Here is a 22,373-nt window from a genome sequence, read left to right as displayed (position 1 = left end):
AATTTACTTGGCGAGTGAAAGATGCTTATTGGCACTCTGTCTGACTCAATAACAAATGGCTCTTACACCAACACAACACTGGCAATTAACTCAACAAGAGTCACTAAAAGTTATGCATATCATCTTACTCTATAAGACGTATTTTCCATATGAAAATCATTCCTGAATACAGACATCCACTAACTCCATGTGACGCATTAGTTATTGGCTCCTTGCACTACAACTGACACTCACAACTAAGACTAAGCTTACAAGGTCTCTGTATATCTGAAAGAGTCCAGTTACAGTTCAATGTAGTTTCATATCAAAATCATTCTTCAAAATAACCCCATTCAAAATACTATCTAACAGCATTTTAAAGCTTCATCTTAATACTTTCTATGATATTGCATGTAACTGTTTAAGGGAGTATGTTGACCTGTATCTTAGTATCTAATATCTAACAGCATCTTGTGTCATTGCTTCATTTATTGGTGCTTCTAGCTTCCAGTTACATTCATTCACATTATGTGCATCCATACTATCACTTAGCTTGTACCTTCAAGGCATTATATCCACAGAAAAAAAAAACAGAAATTAAAAAAAGTATATAAACAGTTTCCACACAGATTAAGTATATTCACAACAATTTATGCATCCTGCAACGGACTCAATTGAGTAGTTTTAGCACACTTAAATTGAGTAAGATCAGCACTCATACAAACCATCCCATAGTTCACCTTCTTCTTCTTCCCTTTTTTTTTTTTTTTGTTTTTACCCATCCCTTCACCCTTCCCACCTCTAATTGTCAAGCCCAAAATTTGAAGCCTAAACCTGGCAGTGGGAAGTATTATAAGAGCCCTCCCCTGCCCCAGTGTTTCGTTCATTTCATCCTTCAATCTGCACAATAATGCCCTGAACTTATTGCATGATGCATTTACATTTTATAGCAAGACCTCTTAACAACTCAAACATTGAAGCCAGAGTAATGCTTTTTTTTTTTGTTAGTAATGTTGCTTATGATCTTTGATATGCTATATCTTCATTTGACCAGAAACTGCAAGCAACTCAATTCAGAAATAAAACTAATCCGGTTCGATTTTCTGTGTTGCCCCACAATAAAGGAGAAACTAGTTATAGTCTCCGAAAACCTTTTGAAACTTTTTCGTAGTCCAGTCAGACTAAAGACGATTGATGATGGCGCAAAGCTAATTTAATTGTTTGGTCCCTCCTAAAGAGTTTTGTAAGTTTGTCCATGCTCAGAGGAATTCGATCTAACATTTTCATGCTCAGAGGAATTCCAGAGGACTTCGACCTTGTCTGTTCTGGAACATCCAATCGATGAATGCTGTTCCTTTATGGAGTTCAATTCTGCCTTTCTTCATTCGTGTATGTATGTTCTTTTTCACTAGAAAAAAAGAGAGAACAAATGGAGGGCTGTTGCAATCTGGAGGAGAATATATAGCACAACTACCTGTTTAATTTGATGTGCCACTAATTGAACTGATCCGAGCAATCTTTTTTTTTTTTTTTTGACTGTAGGTTGTGCATCGAGCAACAAAATTGAGATGCATGTTGGAGCCAAGTCTGCCTTTCTATATTGTACTACCAAAGTGTAAGGAAACAGATTTGAGTATTGTTATTTCGTCTCACAACATTTGCTGCAAGACAAGTTTGTAATGAATCAGGCTAACCAAAAAAATATACATATATTTTGGAATTAAGGGGAGAGAATCCACTTTATAGAAAGCAAGATTTTTTCTTCTTACAGTAAATCAGGCTTAACTGGCTATTATTAAGAACCCTCCAGTTCATGTTAGCCAAGAATTATTCCTGCAATAACTTATTCCGTAGGGTAGATAGAATCAACCTGAAATGTTATATTCTTTCTTCCGTACAGCAAAAGAGTATCATTTAAGGTTGAAGCACCACTTTCTTCAATACTGCAAATGAGTACTAATTACCTCATGGGAAATAATAATATAGATAAAGATGGCTTCATTCTTCGTCTTCTCAATATTCTTACTTCGCCTTTTCTGTTATCCTCTTTGATTGAGTTCCAAGAAAAGAATATACTTTCTTGATTATTCTCTATTATTTTGCGTGACATTGCTTATACCGGGTGCCAAGTGTTGTTGCTTATGATATTTCATGTGCATAATTTTTCATTCTCACCAGAAAGAACATTATTGTAAGTGAGAACCAATAGGAATTTGAAGCAACTTAATTCAAAAAAATAAACTAATCCATACTTCAAAAAAATCCAGTTCAATTTCTGTGCTGCCCCAACATAAAGGAGAAAATAATTATGGGCTGTCGAAACAATTATGGTTTGTAACTTAAGCGAGGAAAGAAGCCCTCTTGATTCAGATGGAACTTTAATAAGTAACATCCATTATCAGGATTTAAATAATCTTGTTAAAAAGGGATTTCCATTGGTAACCAACTGGCAATAGGATCGCCCATATCTAGATATTCTAAACTCTGAAGCTCTCCAATGCATTTGGGATTGTTTTTAACTTTTGTTCTTCTTCATTTGGGATTTCTTTAAAATGCGCAGCTCCAAAAATCCAAAACCTCAATCAACTTACCTGATAAGAGAGCAGATTTTGGATAGTGACTCCATGGACCAATCTATTATCTGTTACTATATTAAAAGTTCGATGAGTATTTGCATCATATGTTGTAAGCAATTTTTTATCTTAGTTTTTGTTGTACCCATATCACCCTCATCTTTCAATTAGAGTTATTACATTTTAATTTTGGTAGTAATTAAAAATACGAAACATTTTAAATGATTAAACCTCAATAATAATGGTAATTAAAATGAAAAAACTCCCTATTAAAACTATTTAGCGACCCTTGTACTCCATCTTCAATTCCTATATGTGTCAAAGCTTCTTATCCAAAGCAATTTCTTACTTGAAATTATGTGACCAATTGCATTAGCCACAATTTTGATATCATAAAAAATATTAGTATATAAAAAAAATAGATGCTCTTGGAAAAAAAGAGAAATATATAAGAAGAAAAGAGTCCATATTCATTTGAAGAATCTTGATATTAATATCATGTGACAGATATATAATTATGTGCTTTTTATCGGTATGAAGAAATACTAAGAGAAAAGAACAAATAAAGAATCCAACTATTTCTATCAATTGAATGTCAATAGACAACTAAGTAGGCAATCTAAGATAATTAAGCAGTATAGATCATTTACATTCTTGATTAACCTCAATAACACTTTAAAAAATGTAAATATTCCAAATTCAATAATACGCCTCACATTATTCAATCCAAATTCACAAAAAGAAATAAAAGTTCAACTAGAAAGATATAACGTAGAATAAGTAAATGTTCATGCAAAATTAGATACTAGCACGGTTCATATATTTTATTCTTAAATAATTATTCATCCTAATTGTACAATTGCATTGCATTTGTCTTAACAAGGAAAAAATACATTCAAAATGTTTATACAAATTTTTCATTTGTTAAAATTTATTGATTTCATTAGAAACTTAACCATGGATTTTATTTTTAAGTAAAAAAACGCAAGTCTAGACTCTGATTGGTTAGTGAGCAAACTTTCCAAGGGGTAAAAAAAGGGGTGAGTGTGGTAAAAATAATTAGAATGACAAAATCTAACAAGGCAATTTACTTACTTTAATACCCTTTCAGAAATTGATTTTATGGTTTAAGTCTTTACTTTGCTAATAATTAGGGTAAATTACTTGCAACCCTTGTGGTTTCATCTATTACCAAATGGCCCCCCCAACGTGTCAAAAAATCCACTTCATCCCCCTCTGATTTTATGTAAAGTGGAAATTTGACAGAAAATACCTATGTAACGTCGTTAGTTGAAATACTAATAGTGCCCTTATTTAAATGCTAAATTAATTGACGGCATAATCATTTTGTTCAAAAATATAGGGAGATTATATGAATAAATGTAAAAATCACAGGGAGTAAAGTGGATATTTATACAAATTATAAGGGGGTTATATAAATATTAAAATTTTATCACACGCGTTTTAAAGCAATTTTGGTACAAATGCTGTAAATGATTATGTATTCCGTCCAAATTTCAATTTACATAAAATTACATAGGGGTTGTGTGACTATTTTAAAATCTTAGGGGGATCATCTGGCATTTTGTAAAATCACAAGGAGTAATAAGGTATTTACCCTAATAATTATGAATTCTATTTTCTAAACTCACACTTGGCGTGTATACATCTATTTTCTATTTAACAACATCTTTTGTAGGGATGGCAATTGGGGCGGGTACTAGGAAACTCATGGGACAAGGGGTAATTTTCATCCCCCATCCCCTGACCCGTTCCCTGCCTTAAAACATATATACATATATATATATATAATATTAGTAGTTGTAAATATCAAATTATGCATATGTAATATAATTAATATTCTTAGCTATACTAATAATTATATATTTATACTAATATAAATTATTGATTAGTTGTACTAATACATTTTACTAAATTACTAATTATACATTTATGCCAAATAGTAGTTACATTTGTTTTACTAATTATATATAAACTTTTTTCCCTCGCAGGCACCTGCAGGGAAAGCGGGATGTGGCAGGGGTGGAGCGGAGAAAGCAGGGGATAGGGGGCAGGGCAGGAGTAGGGTATGCTTAGGCAACCGGGGGGATTGGGGAGGGGAGGGAATCATTGCAATTCGTAATCTTTTGTATGACATTGAAAAAATAATATTATGATTTAATGGTAAAAATATTATGAGTATACAACAACTTTAGTGAAACACAACCGTATTCAGAATTGTTTATCAAAGCTAAATCCATAATATACAAAAAGCTCAAAATAAATTTAAAAAATTTCAAAATAAATTCAAAAATCAATAGATCAAGGAGTTCCTATTTAGATACTTTTTGTAACAATAACTGGTTAAAGAAATTAAAATTATAAAATATCACATTATCAAGTACACGATCAAATTTCACAAAAAAATTTATAAAAAAGCGATGTTATATTTGGGTTAATATAATCACGTGCAAAGTACGTGAACTATTACTAGTATGTATATATGTTTGTATATAGTGTTTTCACTAAGAGCATGCCCTATTTCAGCTATAGTTTCTTGCTTGCCACTTAAAGATTTGTACTAACTTGCAGATCTTGATAAAAATCTTTTGTGTATATAAGGAAAACTCAACAATCCAAACCAGTAATTTTATAGTCTTTTCTAGAGAGAGCAAGTTGAAAATCTATTTGGAATTTCTATAAATTCACACCACCAAAATCATAACACTATTCAACTTACCTAACTAGCCTGATAAAAGAACAGATAAGAAGTTTTTTAACTAGTGACTGCGTGATCCAAACCAATATATATGTGTGTATCTAAAGCTTTCTCCAACAGCAAGCTCTTCCGGGTTTTGAGGAAGTAATCAAGAAAGAGGATAGCTTTTGACGAGGACAAAATGACAAGAATGCCATTTAATTTTGTGACTACGTATTATACTTTGGGACAGAAATAAAATGATATTTAACTCTAAGACCATCACAATATTTAGTTTGTCAATATTATTTCACTATATAAGAAACCAAGGAAAATCTGATGCAATTTTAGGAAGCTACATGTTTTTCGATTGAGGGATAAACGCTGTGATTCTGTGGCTAGTTATTCATGTATGACGGATTTATTTGTTTAGTTTTTTTCTTAGACACAGAGCAAGAAGTTGATGAGCTTCTTAAATCCCATTTTGTGCTCCTAGAAAATTGGCAAATCTAGAGAAACTTTTAGAAATAAATCAAAAATTGGGATCATACCTTTTGTTATCTAAAATTGAAGAGTGAAATGAAGATTGTCATTCTCAAATTTGGCACTATGCTATATGCATTGCAATCAATATATAGATAGTAGGCAAATTGATTCCTCTACTTATTAGCTGAAAGTGTTGAGCTCATGATCTCAACATGACTTGATATATGCTCTACATGGTACAACAATTCATATAAGCTCATCCTTATTGACATAGACATAGTTACATACACAAAACACGAACACGAACACATGCACTTCCTCATTTTGAAAGGTCCAAATGGTCCAGCATGCAAAAGAAAGAACGATTCCCCGAGAAATGCAGTGATAAGGTGAGGGGATAGAAGATGTGCAGCAACTTTTGAGCCACACTTTGAATTCTAGATCCTGGTGTTGAAGATTCCAGGGTGGTTTCAGCTTTATCCAAAAAGTTTGGGCTAGAGGGCAAGTCCGGAAGACATGGTCCAATTCTTCAGATTGGAGGGAACAGAGAGGGCAAGAGTCGTCTTGAATAATGTGTCTATGATGGAGGAGATGTTTGGTTGCTAGTTTGCCGTGGGCAGCTAGCCAGGTGAAGTGTTTGATTTTATTTGGAATTTTTTGTTTCCAAATCCAACTAAAGGAAAGGTCAGGATTTGGCTGAGTGGAGTAATGTTTTTGGTGGCCAACTAATAGGCAGAATTTTACTAAAATTTGCCATTTGGAGAGGGGATCCACTCCAGCGTAGCATGATGGGCTCTAGGAGTGGAAAGAATACTATTGGTGATCTCTTTGGGAAAAGAGAAGGAGAGCTTATTAAAACTCCATCTCTTCCATGATCGGAGAAGAGATCAGCCACTTGTAATTGGTCTTCATGTGGAAGTCGAGGGACGACCCTGAATTTGACTCCTAAGGGTTTCTAAAGAAAACCACTTAGTAGTCCACACCCTCAGGGATTTTCCATCCGCTACATTCCAGCCATGCCTTGTTGTAGAATGCCATTGCCAAGTGAAATCACCTTCAGATTTATAGAGTCATACGAGATGGTAAAAACCAATTTATTGGCCAATAAAGATTGAGGTCTATTTACATATAAGTTTGAGAGAACTTTTACCCAAGGCTTGGGGGAGTCTTTTAGGATGTGTCATCCCAGTTTTGCTGAGCCTGCCTTGTTGAGTAACGCAATTTGTTTGATGCCAAGGCTACCTTGGTTCTTATTGAGGGTGACAACGTCCCAATTGATCAGGTGGATTTTTCTTTTAGAGGGGCTTGAAAAGCTGTTCGTTCCCTATCAATGGCATCACAAATCTTTTTAGGGACATGTGCAGCTTGGAAAAAATAGTTGGGAATGGAAGCAATACTCTGTTGGATGATGGAATGTCTGCCAGCCAATGATAGAAGATTAGCCTTCCATCCTTCAAGTTTATGTAGGACTTTTTCCAACAAAAATTGGAAGGTTTTGGTTGGGGCTTTTTGGATGTTGAGGGGAAAACCTAGTAAATCTGAGGTGGGACTGATACCTAAAGGGTTGGAAAAATTGGCTCTAACAGAAGGATCAGTGTTGTTGGAGAAGAGAATTTTTTACTTAGAAAGATTAATCTTCAAACCAGAGACATTACAGAATGAATTTGATGGTTTTAAGAGAAGTTAGATCAGTTTTGGAATAGAGGATAATGTCATCAACGAAGAGACAATACGTCAACGTTCTGGAGGCCAAGCAAACCAACAATCACAGCAATCTGGATCAGGAATCTGTTAAAGATTGATGCCAAGACAACCAACACAGAAAGGGGTCGTTTTGCCCGACTGTGCATGGAACTTGATTTACACTCAACTTTGCGCCATTCCATCCTGCCTACGCTATGGAAGGTTGGGTCATGACCCTGTTCATTGCCCCAACTGCTCCACGGGAATCTGGGCCATGGAGAAAGCTTCCGGCTAAGCCCAAAGCTATTTCGACAGGGTTGCTGGAAGAAATCTCTAGCCCAACCCTTCAATGGTAAAAACAGTCTGACCTCCCAATCCAAGCGCCAAAACCTTAGTCAGTCGCTGCAGACAACGTTAAATGCGTATAACAGACAAAAACACAAAGCCCATGTCATCCTTCCTTGAAACACTCTTAAGCAAAGAAAAGCCAAGTTCTTACATTGTAAAACAAGATAAAAGGACTCCAACAAATCTACACCTTTTCCACTCTGTCAAGTCCGGTTAATAACAGGGAAAATTTCAAGAAAAGGGCATGCTTGGAACCTTATTTGACAAGAACGCACCATGTTCGGCTATATATTGAAGGCCTTCATGTGTGAAATGTATTTTCATGTACACATGCTGGTACATTTTGTACAAATGTCAGTGCAAATAGGTCCTTCATTTTTTTCCTTGTAATTATGCTTAAAAACCCCCCATCTAGTTTCCTGAGCTCTTTTGTCCCTTAGAAATCAATTTTTTTTAACTTTTTCTTTTTTCATAAAAATTCTGTCGCCAGTCTCAATTTAGAGTATCGAAAGAACGGGAACTTAATGGTTTTAAACTCTTTTTCTAGTAAAATACTGATCAAAATGAATATTGGGAGTAATATGAAAGTCATTAATTTATACTCTTATTAGCAAATACTTTGTCTAGTTTTGATAGTTTTATGATGGCTTATAGTTCTAAACGCCATTTCTTTATACTCATAAAGACAAGTCCTTTAAGTTTTTATAGGACTTATTTTTTTCTCAACTAAAATTTAGCAACATAGGAAATCAAAGATTAAAAAATATATATACATAGAAAATAAATAAAAGAAAATTTGAGGGAAAAAAGAATTCACGAAAATATAAATTCACAATAAGGCTAAAAGAAATTTAATAAATCAAAAATATTATATTTATATAAAAAATAAAAAAGAATACAAAAAATAAATTTTGGGTATTGGACGGGATCAATCCATACCTATTCCAAAGATATCCCGCCCAAATTAATTCCAAAACATATATGAATAAGATTAAATTCAAACCCATATTACTTAGTCCCATCTCAGACCCAAACAAATCCTATTCATCCCGCCCATTTTGCCACAACAAAATTACCTCTTTCCGCTTCCTTCCCATGTTTTCAATCCAATACCACCCATATCTAGACCCAACCAAAAACAAAGAGGAAAAAATAAGTGCAGTAAAAGTCTTTTTCATATCCAACTCAAAGTGTCAAGCCGAGGTAAATTACATAGAAACTTAAAAAATGAAAGAGAAAAAGATACAAGCTCTTTTGTTTTTCTAGTATAGATAAAAACCCATATGAACTGAAGAAACTCTACTTAGGATTGGGATTTTACCCCTCCTCACCATTTCCTCAAAAGCTAAACTGAAAATTCTCCTTTTTTCTTGCCAATTATTTTTCCGTCAAAAGACTACGCGAAATTGAGGGGCGTCGGAGCCTTGAGCCTGCAGAATCTCCCAACGGCAAGGTTCGAGCTCGTCGGAAACAGGGCAGAAGCCGCGAGGGTGACCTTAGCAGCAGAAGCAGCAGCGCAACCGAATTCGAAAACGGTGATATCAGCTGGTGGTGGGCCGGGCCGCCACTGCTCCGTTCATGGCGGGAACTTGAAAAGCGGATTGGGTTTTAACGGGTTTGGAGTTGGTATCGTTTTTGGTTCCCTTAAACCATGAAAAAAATACCCATTGGTGGTGAATCAGTTATGTTGCTCACAAAAAGAACTAGTTAGAACTTCCAGAGAGAGAAAAGGGGCAGGGGTTCGTTGAGGAAGAAATCAAGAAAGAGGATAGCTTTCGTTGAGGGCAAAATGACGAGAATGCCATTTAATTTTTTGTTACTATCATATTTTAGGACAGAAATAGGATATTTAGCTATTAGATCGTCATATAGAGTATTTAGATTTTCAATGTTATTTCCCTGTATAAAAACCAAGGAAAATCTGATGCATTTCCTATTTTTCTCTATCTGGTTTGGAAAATGAATCTAGAAAGGCTCTACATATTTTTTGGATTGAGGAATAAACACCATGATTTTGTGGCAAGTTATTCATGTAGTATGATGGATGGATTTTGCATTTTGGCCTTCAACTCTTTGGTGAGCTGCATCAGCTGTAAATCACCCTTTATTTGTTTAGGAGCTTCTTAAATCCCATTTTTATGCTCCTAAAAAATTGGCAAATCAAAATTGGGATCAGACCCTTTTGTTATGCATTGCAATCTTTATGTAGACTTGTGGGCAGATTGATTCCTGTACTTAGTCATCATTGAACTCATGATCTCACAAGCGCTTATTTGGGGAGGTAGGTAAGAATGCTGCATTTGCTGAAGTTAAAATTAAAGAAAAACAGTTAAAAAAATACATTAACAAAATGCAGCATATCGACAAGATGATGATGCAATGCAACATACTACACGTAGTGGAGAAGATAGAAAACATCAGGAACTTCTCAGAAAAACAGAAGAACATGGAAAGCAGTGTCGTCAACAACAGGGAGGGAAAGCAAACAAAGAGAAAGGAAAGCCACGGGATGCTACTAGTGCTAGGCAAGAATTGTTTTCTTCTCCTTCCCCCATAGCCGGCGGATTCTCCATTCCCCATCATCGGCATAGAAACCAATGACAATTTCAGGAATGTGTGCTATTCTTCTGTAATCTTCACTGTCTTCCTTTTGATTCCCCACCTTTTCCATCATTCGAGAACTCATCTCATACAAACACAGCTCTTGAAGATGGGTCAGGTGCTGAATTCCGGAAGGTAAGTCCTCTAGTAATGGAAGCTGTTTCAGAATTAGTCTTTGGAGATGAGGGCATGCACCCTCCTCGATTGTCATCTTTCTCAATCCTTCCATTCTCCTTAGCCACAACCCTTTCATCTTTAGGAACCCTCCAGCCTTGAAACACAACCTTTCTCCCTGGTAAGATCCACAGAAAGTAATTTCACCCAAATTGGGCAAATGGTGGAGGAATTCAAGCGGATCCTCCTCAGGCCTTAACCCACTCGTGTACAAATCTATTCTTACCAAGTTTTGAAGATGAGTTATCCATACTGGCATCATTTCTAAGCAGCCACGCATAATTAGCACACGAAGAGATTGAAGAAACGAACAAGAAGAAGAAGAAGAAAGAGAATGTTGATGATGATTTAGATCGATTATCTCATAATCATCACCTTTTCCAACTGAATCAACACCTAAATCCTGAAGACTGGTGAGGTTGACAAGGGAGGAGCAGAGCTCCTTTCCATCTTCTCTTCTCAACTGTGTAATATATAACTCTCTTAATTGGGTCAATTTTCCTATCTCTTTAACTATTACAGACCCACTACTTGCATCGATGGTGTCTAACACTTGTAGGGCGAGAAGCCCTCCCAATTTTGATGGACCTTTAAACCCATGAAATCCATAATCCATATCGGAGAGATCAACTTGTTGGAATACAATGAGCTTCCGAAGCTTTAGCAGCTTTAGGATTTCCACGGGTAATTCCCTAACTCCAGTGTTCCCCAAATTCAGATATTCCAAATGTTGAAGCTTTCCAATGGCTTTCGGGACTCTTTTCACTTTTGTATCATATAGGCACAGATATGTGAGGTGCAACAAGTTGAAAATCTCAGTTGGTGTTTCCTCGATCTTTTCCCCTCCCAATTCCAAAACCTTTAGCAACTTACTACTCCTTAAAACTTCAGATAGGAAAGTTTTGGATAGTAATGGGTTGGTGGAACTAACTGTGATGAATGATCGAAGGTGTTCAAAGGAATAAAATTGTCTTTGTTGGTGGTGTGGGATGATGCTGCTGTTACTACTACTATGGACCACTAGACGGCGTACCTTCTCAGATGGCCACGTCATTGGTTGTCCAGTAGTAATTGTAACCATGTTTTGTTCCCTTGCCTTGATGAGAATAACTTCTCTCATTAGGTCATGGATTTGACATATGCAGGGTGATCCTTGATAAAACATTTCAGTTACTTGAATTAGGCTTCTGCTGATGAGTTCTCTGAGATAAGCCCAGGCTACATCTTCAATACTCATTCCTTCTCTCCATTTTACAAATCTTTCAGCAATCCATAAGAGCATCAGTCTTTTGCATTTTATTAGATAATCCTCCGGATAAATGCTTAAATACAACAAACAGGGTTTGAGATGCGAAGGCAGATAATTGTAACTCAGAGAAAGTATCCTTTTAACTCTCTCTAGCTCACCGGTGCCATCTAATTCACCCCCAAAACTCTGTTGAAGCATCTCCCATTCATCTATTCTGCTCACGTCCTTCGAAGCCAAGAGCCCACCGATCGCAACAATCGCCAAAGGCAAACCGTCACATTTGTCCAATACAGCTTTTGCAACATCCATCAGGTGGGCGGGGCAACGATTTCCTTTAAAGATCTTGTTACAAAATAGGGTCCACGAATCCTCAATTGATAGTGGCTCCTTTTTGTAGACATAATCCTGAGATTCTGTGCAAGAGGCAGAGGCTACATCGGCATTTCGTGTTGTTAGCATGACACGATTGCCGTAGTTACCCTCAGGCAGTGCAAATTTGATTTCATTCCAAAATTCCACGTCCCATACGTCATCGAACACAATTGCATACCTTCCAGCTTGTTGAAGAAAATCTTTGACAAATTCTTTCAGCTCAGCGGTAGATATAGACTCGATGAATTGTGGGACTGATTTGTCCAAGTCCTTGTGTAACTGCCAAATCAAGTCTCTCAGGAGCTTTGGAAAGTCGCATGTTTGAGAGACGGTTACCCAGGCACGAACTGGGAAATTCTTTCTAACATCTGGATCTTCATGGACCTTTTTGACTAGGGTAGTTTTCCCGAGTCCTCCCATTCCAACCACTGAAACAACTTTGAGTTGGTGATCGTGCCCCTCGAGAAGCTTAGAAATCAGATGTTGTTTGGGCTGGTCAATGCCAACCAATTTTGCTTCCTCCACTAGAAGTGCGTCATCTCTGCTATAGCGCCATGAGTCGTTCATGGTTGAAGATCCAGTGACACGGTCATCGATGCCAAATTCAACTTGGTATCTCTGACGTCCTCCTGAAATATTTTTGATCCTGGACTTTATGCTTTGAATTTCACTGGCAACCTGATGACGAGCTCGTAAGCTCTTAATGGCTTTGAGAATTCTCTGAACAGAGCCACCGAATCCATGATGTCGGTAGCCAGCAAAGCGAAGTACAAATTCATCGAGAACATCTTCAATGTCATAAGCAGCTTCGCGCACTTGGTTGATCCATTCTTGGAGCCTGGGATCATCATCTTCTTTTGCTTCAGCCACTTTGAGGAAAGCTTTCATATGCCCCAACTCATCCTTGATGAGTTGGACCTCTTGTCGAAGCCCTCCCAATAGGCTTCCCTCCTCTCGGAGTACGGTTGCGAGATGATTTGAAACAAAAGAGAGAACAGTTGCTGCCATTTCCAGTCTTTCTTTTTAACCTAAGAATGTCGGGGAAGGCGGCTTCTGGTTTATAGGATAGGACAGTCCAGTTGTAATATCTTGAAAGGAAGAAGGAAGAGGAAGTTATAGATTCATAAGCTGATGAACTTCGATGCTATATGGTGCAGTATTTATCAAAAAGAAAAACCGCGTTAAACAGAAAAAGAAAGAATTAACCAATTAGAAGAAGGGATAATTGCAGAAACCTCCCCTGACTTTTATAGTAATAGCATTGATCTCCCCTATCAATTTTGAAATAGCACTGACCTCCCATATCAAAAGTTGGAGGCAATTTAATAGGCAAAAGTGGGTCAATTTACTAAAGTACCCCTGACATGATTTAATTTTACCAAATGAATGTGATGAGTACTTTCATCAAACCCAACAAAACATTTTTTAATAAAAATTACACTAAATTAACTATTTCTGCATAGTTTAACTAATTAACTAATTAACTAAATAACTAAATAACTAATAATTTAATTAATTAATAACTAATTATCTAATTAACTATTAACTAATTAACTAATTATCTAATTGTTAATAGTTATTAACTAATCAAACTATTTCTGCATAGTTAAACTAATTAAATATTAACTAATTATCTAATTAACTATTAACTAATTAACTAGTTTCTATTTATCTAATTAACTAATTAACTAAAGCTGTTGTCTGTCTGAAACTAACAAACTATTTGCATGTTAAACTAATTAACTAATTAACTGCTTAACTATTTAACTACCTAATTATATAATTAATTAATTAACTAATTTTTGTTTATCTAATTAACTAAAATTGTTGTCTACCCAAAACTAACAAACTATTTGCATATTAAACTAATTAACTAATTAACTGCTTAACTAATTAACTAATTAACTAAAACTGTTGTCTATCCGAAACTAACAAACTATTTGCATGTTAAACTAATTAACTGCTTAACTAATTAACTAACTAATTATCTAATTAATTAATTAACTAATTAACTAATTTCTATTTATCTAATTAACTAATTATTTAATTAACTAATTAATTAAAGATGTTGTCTATCCAAAACTAACAAACTATTTGCATGTTAAACTAATTAACTAATTAACTAATTAACTAACTAACTAATTAAAAAACTATTTGCATGTTAAACTATATGAAGTACGCATTATCTATTTAAAGTATCGGCTCTGTATGGGTATTTTACTTTCAAACATTTAATTTATGATAAAAACATCAATATTTGTAAGTAAAATTCAAAAAGTGTTATGGGTATTTACAAGTAATTCAGAAGTGAAGCTAAAGTTACAGACGCTAATATTACGTGGGCAGTTCGAGTCGATGCCGAAGTTCTAGAATTGCATTTTTTGCCAACGATTCTTGGAATTGTAAATTATCAAACATTATTTGGTCCAACAAGGTGGAGATTGTTGGAGTTCACCTTCTGGTAGGAGTGACAGTATAGTAATGTGTTTGGGAGAATAATTATTTTGTGAAACCTTTAATCATTTGTATAATTTTCATCATTAGTGGATACGGTCATGTCATATATATTGGCACCATGAAATACAATGCATGCTACTTAGTGTATGTATTCTATACCCCTTTTGGAAGTGTGACAAATATATAGGAAGCTTTTTCGTTGCCCTGATAATGTTCATTTCCCTATTGATTATATCATTGATTGAGCAAAGAGAAGGGATCGATCATTCATTTCCCTAATGATATTTTGTATTTCTTGATTATCACTGTCTAGGTGACTATTTATAGTATACGCGCTAAGCAATAAGATAAATTTTTTTTTGTGATTTCATATCAAATTACAATATCCATCCCGCCCAAATAAGGGTACAAACGAGCCGAGTTCGAGCCGAGTTTTGGCTTAATCGAGCCGAGCTCGAGTTAATTTTGTGAAACTTGAACTCGAGCTCGAGCTCGACGAGCTCAAAATATCCGGTCGCCGTATTTATACAACCATCTACTTCCTTGAACGCAAGTTCATATAGTTAAATAGGAGGGGGTTAGTTTCCATTGTTGTTAAATGTTTTATTTGGATAAGTCATCCCTAAATAAGAAACTCTCTTCCAAATCAAAACTTTTTTTTCGAATGGAAAAATAGTTTTCATGAGCAATAACTTTGTTTAGGGTTAAAAAGTTCTTTGACAACGGTTTGCTTGCATGAAAGATGAAATTTAGACTGGCTGAGTACTGATAAACCCATGTCTATTATTCAGGAAGATTTATGATTACAAAAATATCTAAACCCATGTCCGGAATCCTAAGGAACCAAGAGTCTGGCATTTTTCTCAACACTAGTACAGGGGTACGTGCGTTGCACTTTGCAATTATTTATTTTGGTGTTATTCGTGCCAAATATATGCCTAAAGTGTGGTATCTCAAAACAATCAATTAATAAAGGGAATCCATTGAGTATCGCTTGAATTTTTTTGTCTCATTCCTTGTGTATCAACTATTATTTGATAATCTAATATGTCTTTTGATTGGGAATTGAAAAATAAAAGGTCTTGTAAGTCTAAAAAACTGGCGTAATATGTCTAATAAATTTTTCTACGACCTAAAACTATTATTAGTTTGGGAACTAACTTTATTTTTCAATTATTGTAAATGAATTCAGAGGACTGGCCTCGTTTGAAAAGCAACTTTTCAACAAAAAATGGCTATATTTTTCTTGAACAGATTTTTCAATTACTTTTTTACCTCACATATATCAAATCATTACGGTACTGTTTTCTACAAAAACTCTAGAAAAGTGCAATCCAAACAAAACTACGTAAACTTTAATCCTAATTACATAATGACATTTGTATCTCTGTATCCACATTAAAACATACACAAAAACTATGTAAATACATTTTTTTTATGTTCAAATATATTATCTAGACATAGACTAATTCAAATATTGGAGTAGAGATGCTTTACTTTGTTAATCAATATTTGTCCAAGCATATTAATAGAGACGAAAAATGATGCTACACGAGTATGTAAGCACTCTTTTTCTCTTTCACTCTAGCATGCAGCTATATTATTTTCATTTTCTTCATTTTTTTTTGAAAAAAAATCATTCTTAATCAAGAAAATTAGTGTTATCCTACTCATAACTTTATAAGTCAAAAAATCATGCAAAATAAATTAAAGATCTAGAAACTACACATAGGAATCGGGTTATAAGTCAGGAATCGGGTCAAGGCATCTATATAGTTTAGATGATACTGCTTATGTAATTCAATTCGGTCCCTGTTAGTATAGAATAGTGCTATTCTTAATGCTGAAAAAATAATTAAAAAAAAATATCCAACATCTTAGATGTTTGGCATCCTTTTGTATTGTTATTAAAAAGAAATGAGTCTCCTACCTTCATTTAATTTCAATTTTTTGTCATTTTTTTTATTTATTTCAACTTGCTACACTTCGCACGATGTCATTTTCATGTAGATAGCCATGAGTCGTTTTCTTTTTCTTAAGAGTCACAATATATTTTCATATGGAAACTTCTTTTTTAACTAAATTTTGTTTCCAATTCATGTTTAGCTTCTAGGTTTATCGTGCTAAAGTGTTTTTCCTATACCTCATTAATTTTTTTGACCTCATTCCTAAAATTTTGTTAGGAATTCATTTCAATAACTTGGTCTTGCTAGAGTAAAACTTAAAAGTCAGTGGTATATGAATTGCCTAAAGAAGTATTCCAAAGGCTTCCATATAGCCCAGAGAAATATTATGCATATACTGTTCTATTCCAGCAAGATTAATTTAGAAAGGTGCTTGGGAGGAAAAGGAAAACTCTACTTTTCTTTTCTTTCATAATTAGTGCTCTACATCCTTAAAATATAAAATAGGTATATGTGTTTTTTGTTATTTTTATTTTTATTTTTTATTAGTAGGAGAGGAATAAGATTTAAGAAATATAAATAGAGAAAGAGGAATTTGAATCCAGGACCTTCACTTCCAGGGATGCACATATATATATTGTCTTCTATTTTGAATGAAAAAAAAATGGAGAGCTTTCTTGATATTAAGGGAACTTGCTTTTCTATTCTTGTTTAATTTCTAAAGATCATCCTCCAACAGTTTCCAAATTGAGCTCCTCTGAAAAGAAAATTTATTTCAATTAAATTTTAATTCTTATGTCAACACAAATTCTGTGGTTAAGATACTAAGATTTAGAGGTCTTAAATTCAAATTTCGAGGTTCAAATTTTTTCTTCTGAGGTTTCCCTTTTTTTGCTTGATTATATTCACCTTTCATCATCGAATTGATTATATTCGAGGTTTTCTCAAATAGCTTCATACAAGATGCATGATATTTGTTCTGATTTACCATATCATCTTAGTATTCGTATGGGACCTTTCTGTTTACCTGATCATTGTAATGATATATGGTTATAATGGAACAAAATGGGAGCATAGTTAGCGGGAGCCCGAACTAAATTCTTCTTTGAATATGAGACCTTGATTATGACAATACGTAAATACCCTCAATGATATTAGAAAGTGCATTAAAATTTAGGAACATGATGTAGTCCTAATTATTTTGTAAGAAGGGTGATCTTGAAAAGAAAAACTCAAATGTTCAACCATCAAAACGAACTCGCTCTTTTAGGACAGAAGAGCTAGAAAGCAAAACGAAGGAGATCAGTAAATTAATCACAAGATGCCTTGAGCTTTCAAGAATCATCCTTGAAAACGTCCTTTTGGACAAAAGAGCTAAAAACCAAATTGAAGGAGATCAATAAATTAATCACAAGATGCCCTGAACTTACGAGGAAGCCAATTAGTGCAATAATACACCAGTCTCATTTATAGATGGGAATCTGCAAGTGGTGGAGTTGGTAAGACTCCGCTGATGCAATTGTGGGGCTCCAGGCTTCAAAATAATGCAAAGATGACAATAATGAGTTGGAGCCAGCTTATTGAGGACAATAATGCTTGTATTTTAGCCACGTTAGATGTGAAATGTAAGAGTTGAATGCTGTCTGAGCTCATTCTAATGTGAAAGAACCTTTTGCGGTAGCAAAATGCTGTTCTCTACCAGTCTCATTCAGTCATTTGCAATATGATTATGGTTATTTATTAGTGTGAACACACATGATTGGAATGAACATTTGTTTATTTATGTGGAAAAAGTGATCTTGTTAACGTTATTTTTTCTAAATAGCAGCCCGCACTAGCAATTGTGCTCTACTTGTTTTGGAGTAAATTGTGGAAGATAGAGGCATAATTAAATCCGCATACCTCTAATCATTTACCTACCGTATATCTATATGAGGGCAAAACTCGGATCACATGCATTAATGCTAACAACAATGATCTACAATACTAAACAAGATATATCATGACATATGTGTCTCGTGTTATTTCATTGTGTGAATTAAACAGTTAAACAATCCGACGGTGATTTAGTCCCCATCGATTCCCCGTGACCCTGTTGGATCACCTCCCCTAGTATAGGTTAGATTAAAACTAGGCATAGGTGTAGACGTAGATGATGACAAGTGACAAAAAAAAAAAAAGACTGTGGGTTCTTTACGAGAGGGGAAGGACATTATTGATTTCATTGACGAAGAAATAAAAATCCAACTCTATGGAACTAATTTCTGCTGACCAATTAGTATTTGTAACATCAAAGAAATGTGAACTGTATTCATTTAAGAGGTCTATGAACAGCATGCAAATTTAGCCCAAAAAAAAAGGAATTGCAGAAAATGGTAAGGAGTTAATTAAAAATAATCAATTTTCTTTACAATTAAGGATTACAAATTTGTTGGAATAGCTGTACCACTCAATCATGACGTCGCTTATTTCTTTGCCCTTCACTTTGTCAATTAATTTAATGTCTCATTTATATCATCTTTGCACCTATCTTTTTTAACTGCATAGGGAAAATTTAAGTTTCTTTTTTAACTCAATCAAATACCAATTAATATCATAAAGTCAGGGGGGGAATTGTATTGCAGATATTGGTAAGTTTACTGTTGATTGCAGCGTTAGTTATATAATTATATCTATTACGTGTTCTATGATAAGGAAGCTGCAAGATGCCTTGTGGCCTTTATTTCATGGTCATTGCTTCTTATTATCGCTTTGACTTTTGCTGCAGGCATGTGCTTTGTAGAACAATTGGTGGCCAATGCTAACAGGTACTAGAATGTGAGATATTTGGCACGATGTCGATTACCTATTCTTGATAATTGCCTTCTTCATATGACTGTGATATCTTGGAATTCTCCTGCCATTTTGATAAAATAGGAATCTAGTTTCATGCAACTTGCTCTTTTGGGCATATTTAATGTGGCAACCAGATTAACAGTTAGGCATGTTGTCTCAAAAGATGAGTATCTGCACTGATCTGCAAACTAATCCAAGAAGCCCTTTGTAGTTCAGAATCAGTTAATTTTGTTACATCAACAACTTTCGTTAGTGTCTTGACGAGTAATAATGTATGTGGTTCTACCTATGCCCTTAATTTTTTTGGCTGGCTCGGATACTTCATCTCTCTTCTCTGAATCTCAAAGTGGGTAAGGTTTTTTTTTTTTCCTTCCGCACTGTTTCTCTGATGAGATGCTTTTATTCAAGTTCATTTATATGGATTTTTTTGGCCTTATTTGGTTTTCATGAACAATGTGGCAACAGCTGGGCAGACGTGACCAAATTCTTAACCGGGGCTTCAGCTGTTGGTAGCATAGCAATACCAATCATCTTAAAGCATGCTGGAGTAATTGGCTGGGGGGCAATGGCAATCGTGTGTTTTAGGCAGTGTCGTCAACAACAGGGAGGGAAAGCAAACAAAGAGAAAGGAAAGCCATAGGATGCTGCTAGTGCTAGGCAAGGATTGTTTTCTTCTTCTTCCCCCATAGCCGGCGGATTCTCCATTCCCATCATCGGCATAGAAACCAATGACAATTTCAGGAATGTGTGTCATTCTTCTGTAATCCTCACTTTCTTCCTCATGATTCTTGACCTTTTCCATCATTTGAGAACTCATCTCATACAAACCCAGCTCTTGAAGATGGCTCAAGTGCTGAATTGCAGAAGGTAAGTCCTCTAGTGATGGAAGTTGATTCAGAACTAGTTTTCGGAGATTTGGGCACGCACCCTCCTCCACTGTCATCCATCTCAGCCCTTCCATTCTCCTTAGCCACAACCGTTTCAGCTTTAGGAACCCTCCAGCCTTGAAACACAACCTTTCTCCCTGGTAAGATCCACAGAAACTAATTTCATCCAAATTGGGCAAATGTTGGAGGGATTCAAGCGGATCCTCCTCAGCCCTTAACCCGCTCCAGTTCATAACTATTTTTACCAAGTTTTGAAGATGAGTTATCCACACTGGCATTGTTTCTAAGCGGCCACGCATAATTAGCACACGAAGAGATCGAAGAAACGAACAAGAAGAAGAAAGAGAATGTTGATGATGATTTAGATCGATTATCTCATAATCATCACCTTTTCCAACTGAATCAACACTTAATTCCCGAAGACTGGTGAGGTTGACAAGGGAGGAGCAGAGCTCCTTTCCATCTTCTCTTCTCAACTTTGTAATATATAACTCTCTTAATTGGGTCAATTTTCCTATCTCTTTAACTATTACAGACCCACTACTAGAATCTATGTAACTTAATATTTCTAGGGCAAGAAGCCCTCCCAATTTTGACGGACCTTTAAACCCATGATATCCAAAATCTTCATTTGAGGGATCAACTTGTTGGAATACTATGAGATACCGAAGCTTTAGCAGCTTTAGGATTTCCACGGGTAATTCCCTAACTCCAGTGTTCCCCAAATTCAGATATTCCAAATGTTGAAGCTTCCCAATAGCTCTCGGGACTCTTTCCACTTTTGTACCATATAGGCTCAGGCATGTGAGATGCAACAAGTTGAAAATCTCATTTGGTGTTTCCTCTATCTCTTCACCTCCCAATTCCAAAACCTTTAGCAACTTACTACTCCTTAAAACTTCAGATAGGAAAGTTTTGGATACTAATGGGTTGGTGGAACTATCTATGATGAATGATCGAAGGTGTTCAAAGGAATAAAATTGTCTTTGTTGGTGGTGTTGGATGTTGCTATTGTTACTACTACTATGGAGTACTAGACGGCGTACCTTCTCAGATGGCCACGTCATTGGTTGTCCAGTAGTAACTGTCACCATGTTTTGTTCCCTTGACTTGATGAGAATAACTTCTCTCAATAGGTCATGGATTCGACAAGTGTAGGGTAATCCTTCATAAAACACTTCAGTTACTTGAATTAGGCTTCTCCTGACGAGTTCACCGAGATAGCCCCAGGCTACATCATCAATACTCATTCCTTCTCTCCATTCTACAAATCTTTCAGCAATCCATAATAGAATCAGTTTTCTGCATCCTATTAGATAATCCTCCGGATAAATGCTTAAATACAACAGACAGGGTTTGAGATGCGAAGGCAGATCGTTGTAACTCAGAGAAAGTATTCTTTTAACTCTCTCTAGCTTACCTGTGCCTTCTAATTCACCCCCAAGACTGTGTTGAATCATCTCCCATTCATCTATTCTGCTCGCGTCCTTCGAAGCCAAGAGCCCACTGATCGCCAGAATCGCCAATGGCAAACCCTCACATTTATCCAATACAGCTTTTGCAACATCCATCAGGTGGTCGGGGCAAGGTTTTCCTTTAAAGATCTTGTTACAAAATAGGGTCCACGAATCTTCATTTGATAGTGGCTTCATTCTGTAGACATAATCCTGAGATTCTGTGCAAGAGGCAGAGGCTACATCGGCATTTCGTGTTGTTAGCATGACACGATTGCCGTAGTTACCCTCAGGCAGTGCAAATTTGATTTCATTCCAAAATTCCACGTCCCACACGTCATCGAACACAATTGCATACCTTCCAGCTTGTTGAAGAAAATCTTTGACAATTTCTTTCAGCTCAGCGGTAGTCATGGACTCGATCGATTGTGGGACTGATTTGTCCAAGTCCTTGTGCAACTTCCGAATCAAGTCTCTCAGGAGCTTTGGAAAGTCGCATGTTTGAGAGACGGTTACCCATGCACGAACTGGAAAATTCTTTCTAACTTTTGGATCTTCATGGACCTTTTTGACTAGGGTAGTTTTCCCTAGTCCAGCCATACCAACCACTGAAATAACTTTGAGTTGGTAATCGTGCCCCTCGAGAAGCATAGAAATCAGATGTTGTTTGGGC

General features: G+C 35.6%; 1 protein-coding gene and 2 pseudogenes across 1 annotated transcript; 1 reads left to right on the top strand and 2 right to left on the bottom strand.

Annotated features, from left to right (window-relative positions):
* Positions 1–10,288: 10,288 nt before the first annotated feature.
* Positions 10,289–13,171, bottom strand: LOC113779493 (disease resistance protein RPM1-like). The gene has a single exon (XM_027325076.1). It carries the CDS (start codon positions 13,169–13,171, stop codon positions 10,289–10,291), a length of 2,883 nt encoding a protein of 960 aa, XP_027180877.1.
* A 4,905-nt stretch (positions 13,172–18,076) lies between these two features.
* On the top strand, positions 18,077–20,055 carry LOC113779492 (annotated as a pseudogene).
* A 122-nt stretch (positions 20,056–20,177) lies between these two features.
* Positions 20,178–22,220, bottom strand: LOC113779491 (annotated as a pseudogene).
* Between the last annotated feature and the right edge of the window lie 153 nt (positions 22,221–22,373).

Source organism: Coffea eugenioides, chromosome 8 (genome assembly GCF_003713205.1).
Source record: "Coffea eugenioides isolate CCC68of chromosome 8, Ceug_1.0, whole genome shotgun sequence".
Taxonomy (NCBI): Eukaryota; Viridiplantae; Streptophyta; class Magnoliopsida; order Gentianales; family Rubiaceae; genus Coffea; species Coffea eugenioides.
This window is presented reverse-complemented; position numbering and strand designations above follow the sequence as displayed.

Coding starts and splice junctions, on each gene's coding strand:
- LOC113779493 (XM_027325076.1), bottom strand. CDS start 13,171: ATGGCAGCAACTGTTCTCTCTTTTGTTTCAAATCATCTCGCAACCGTA.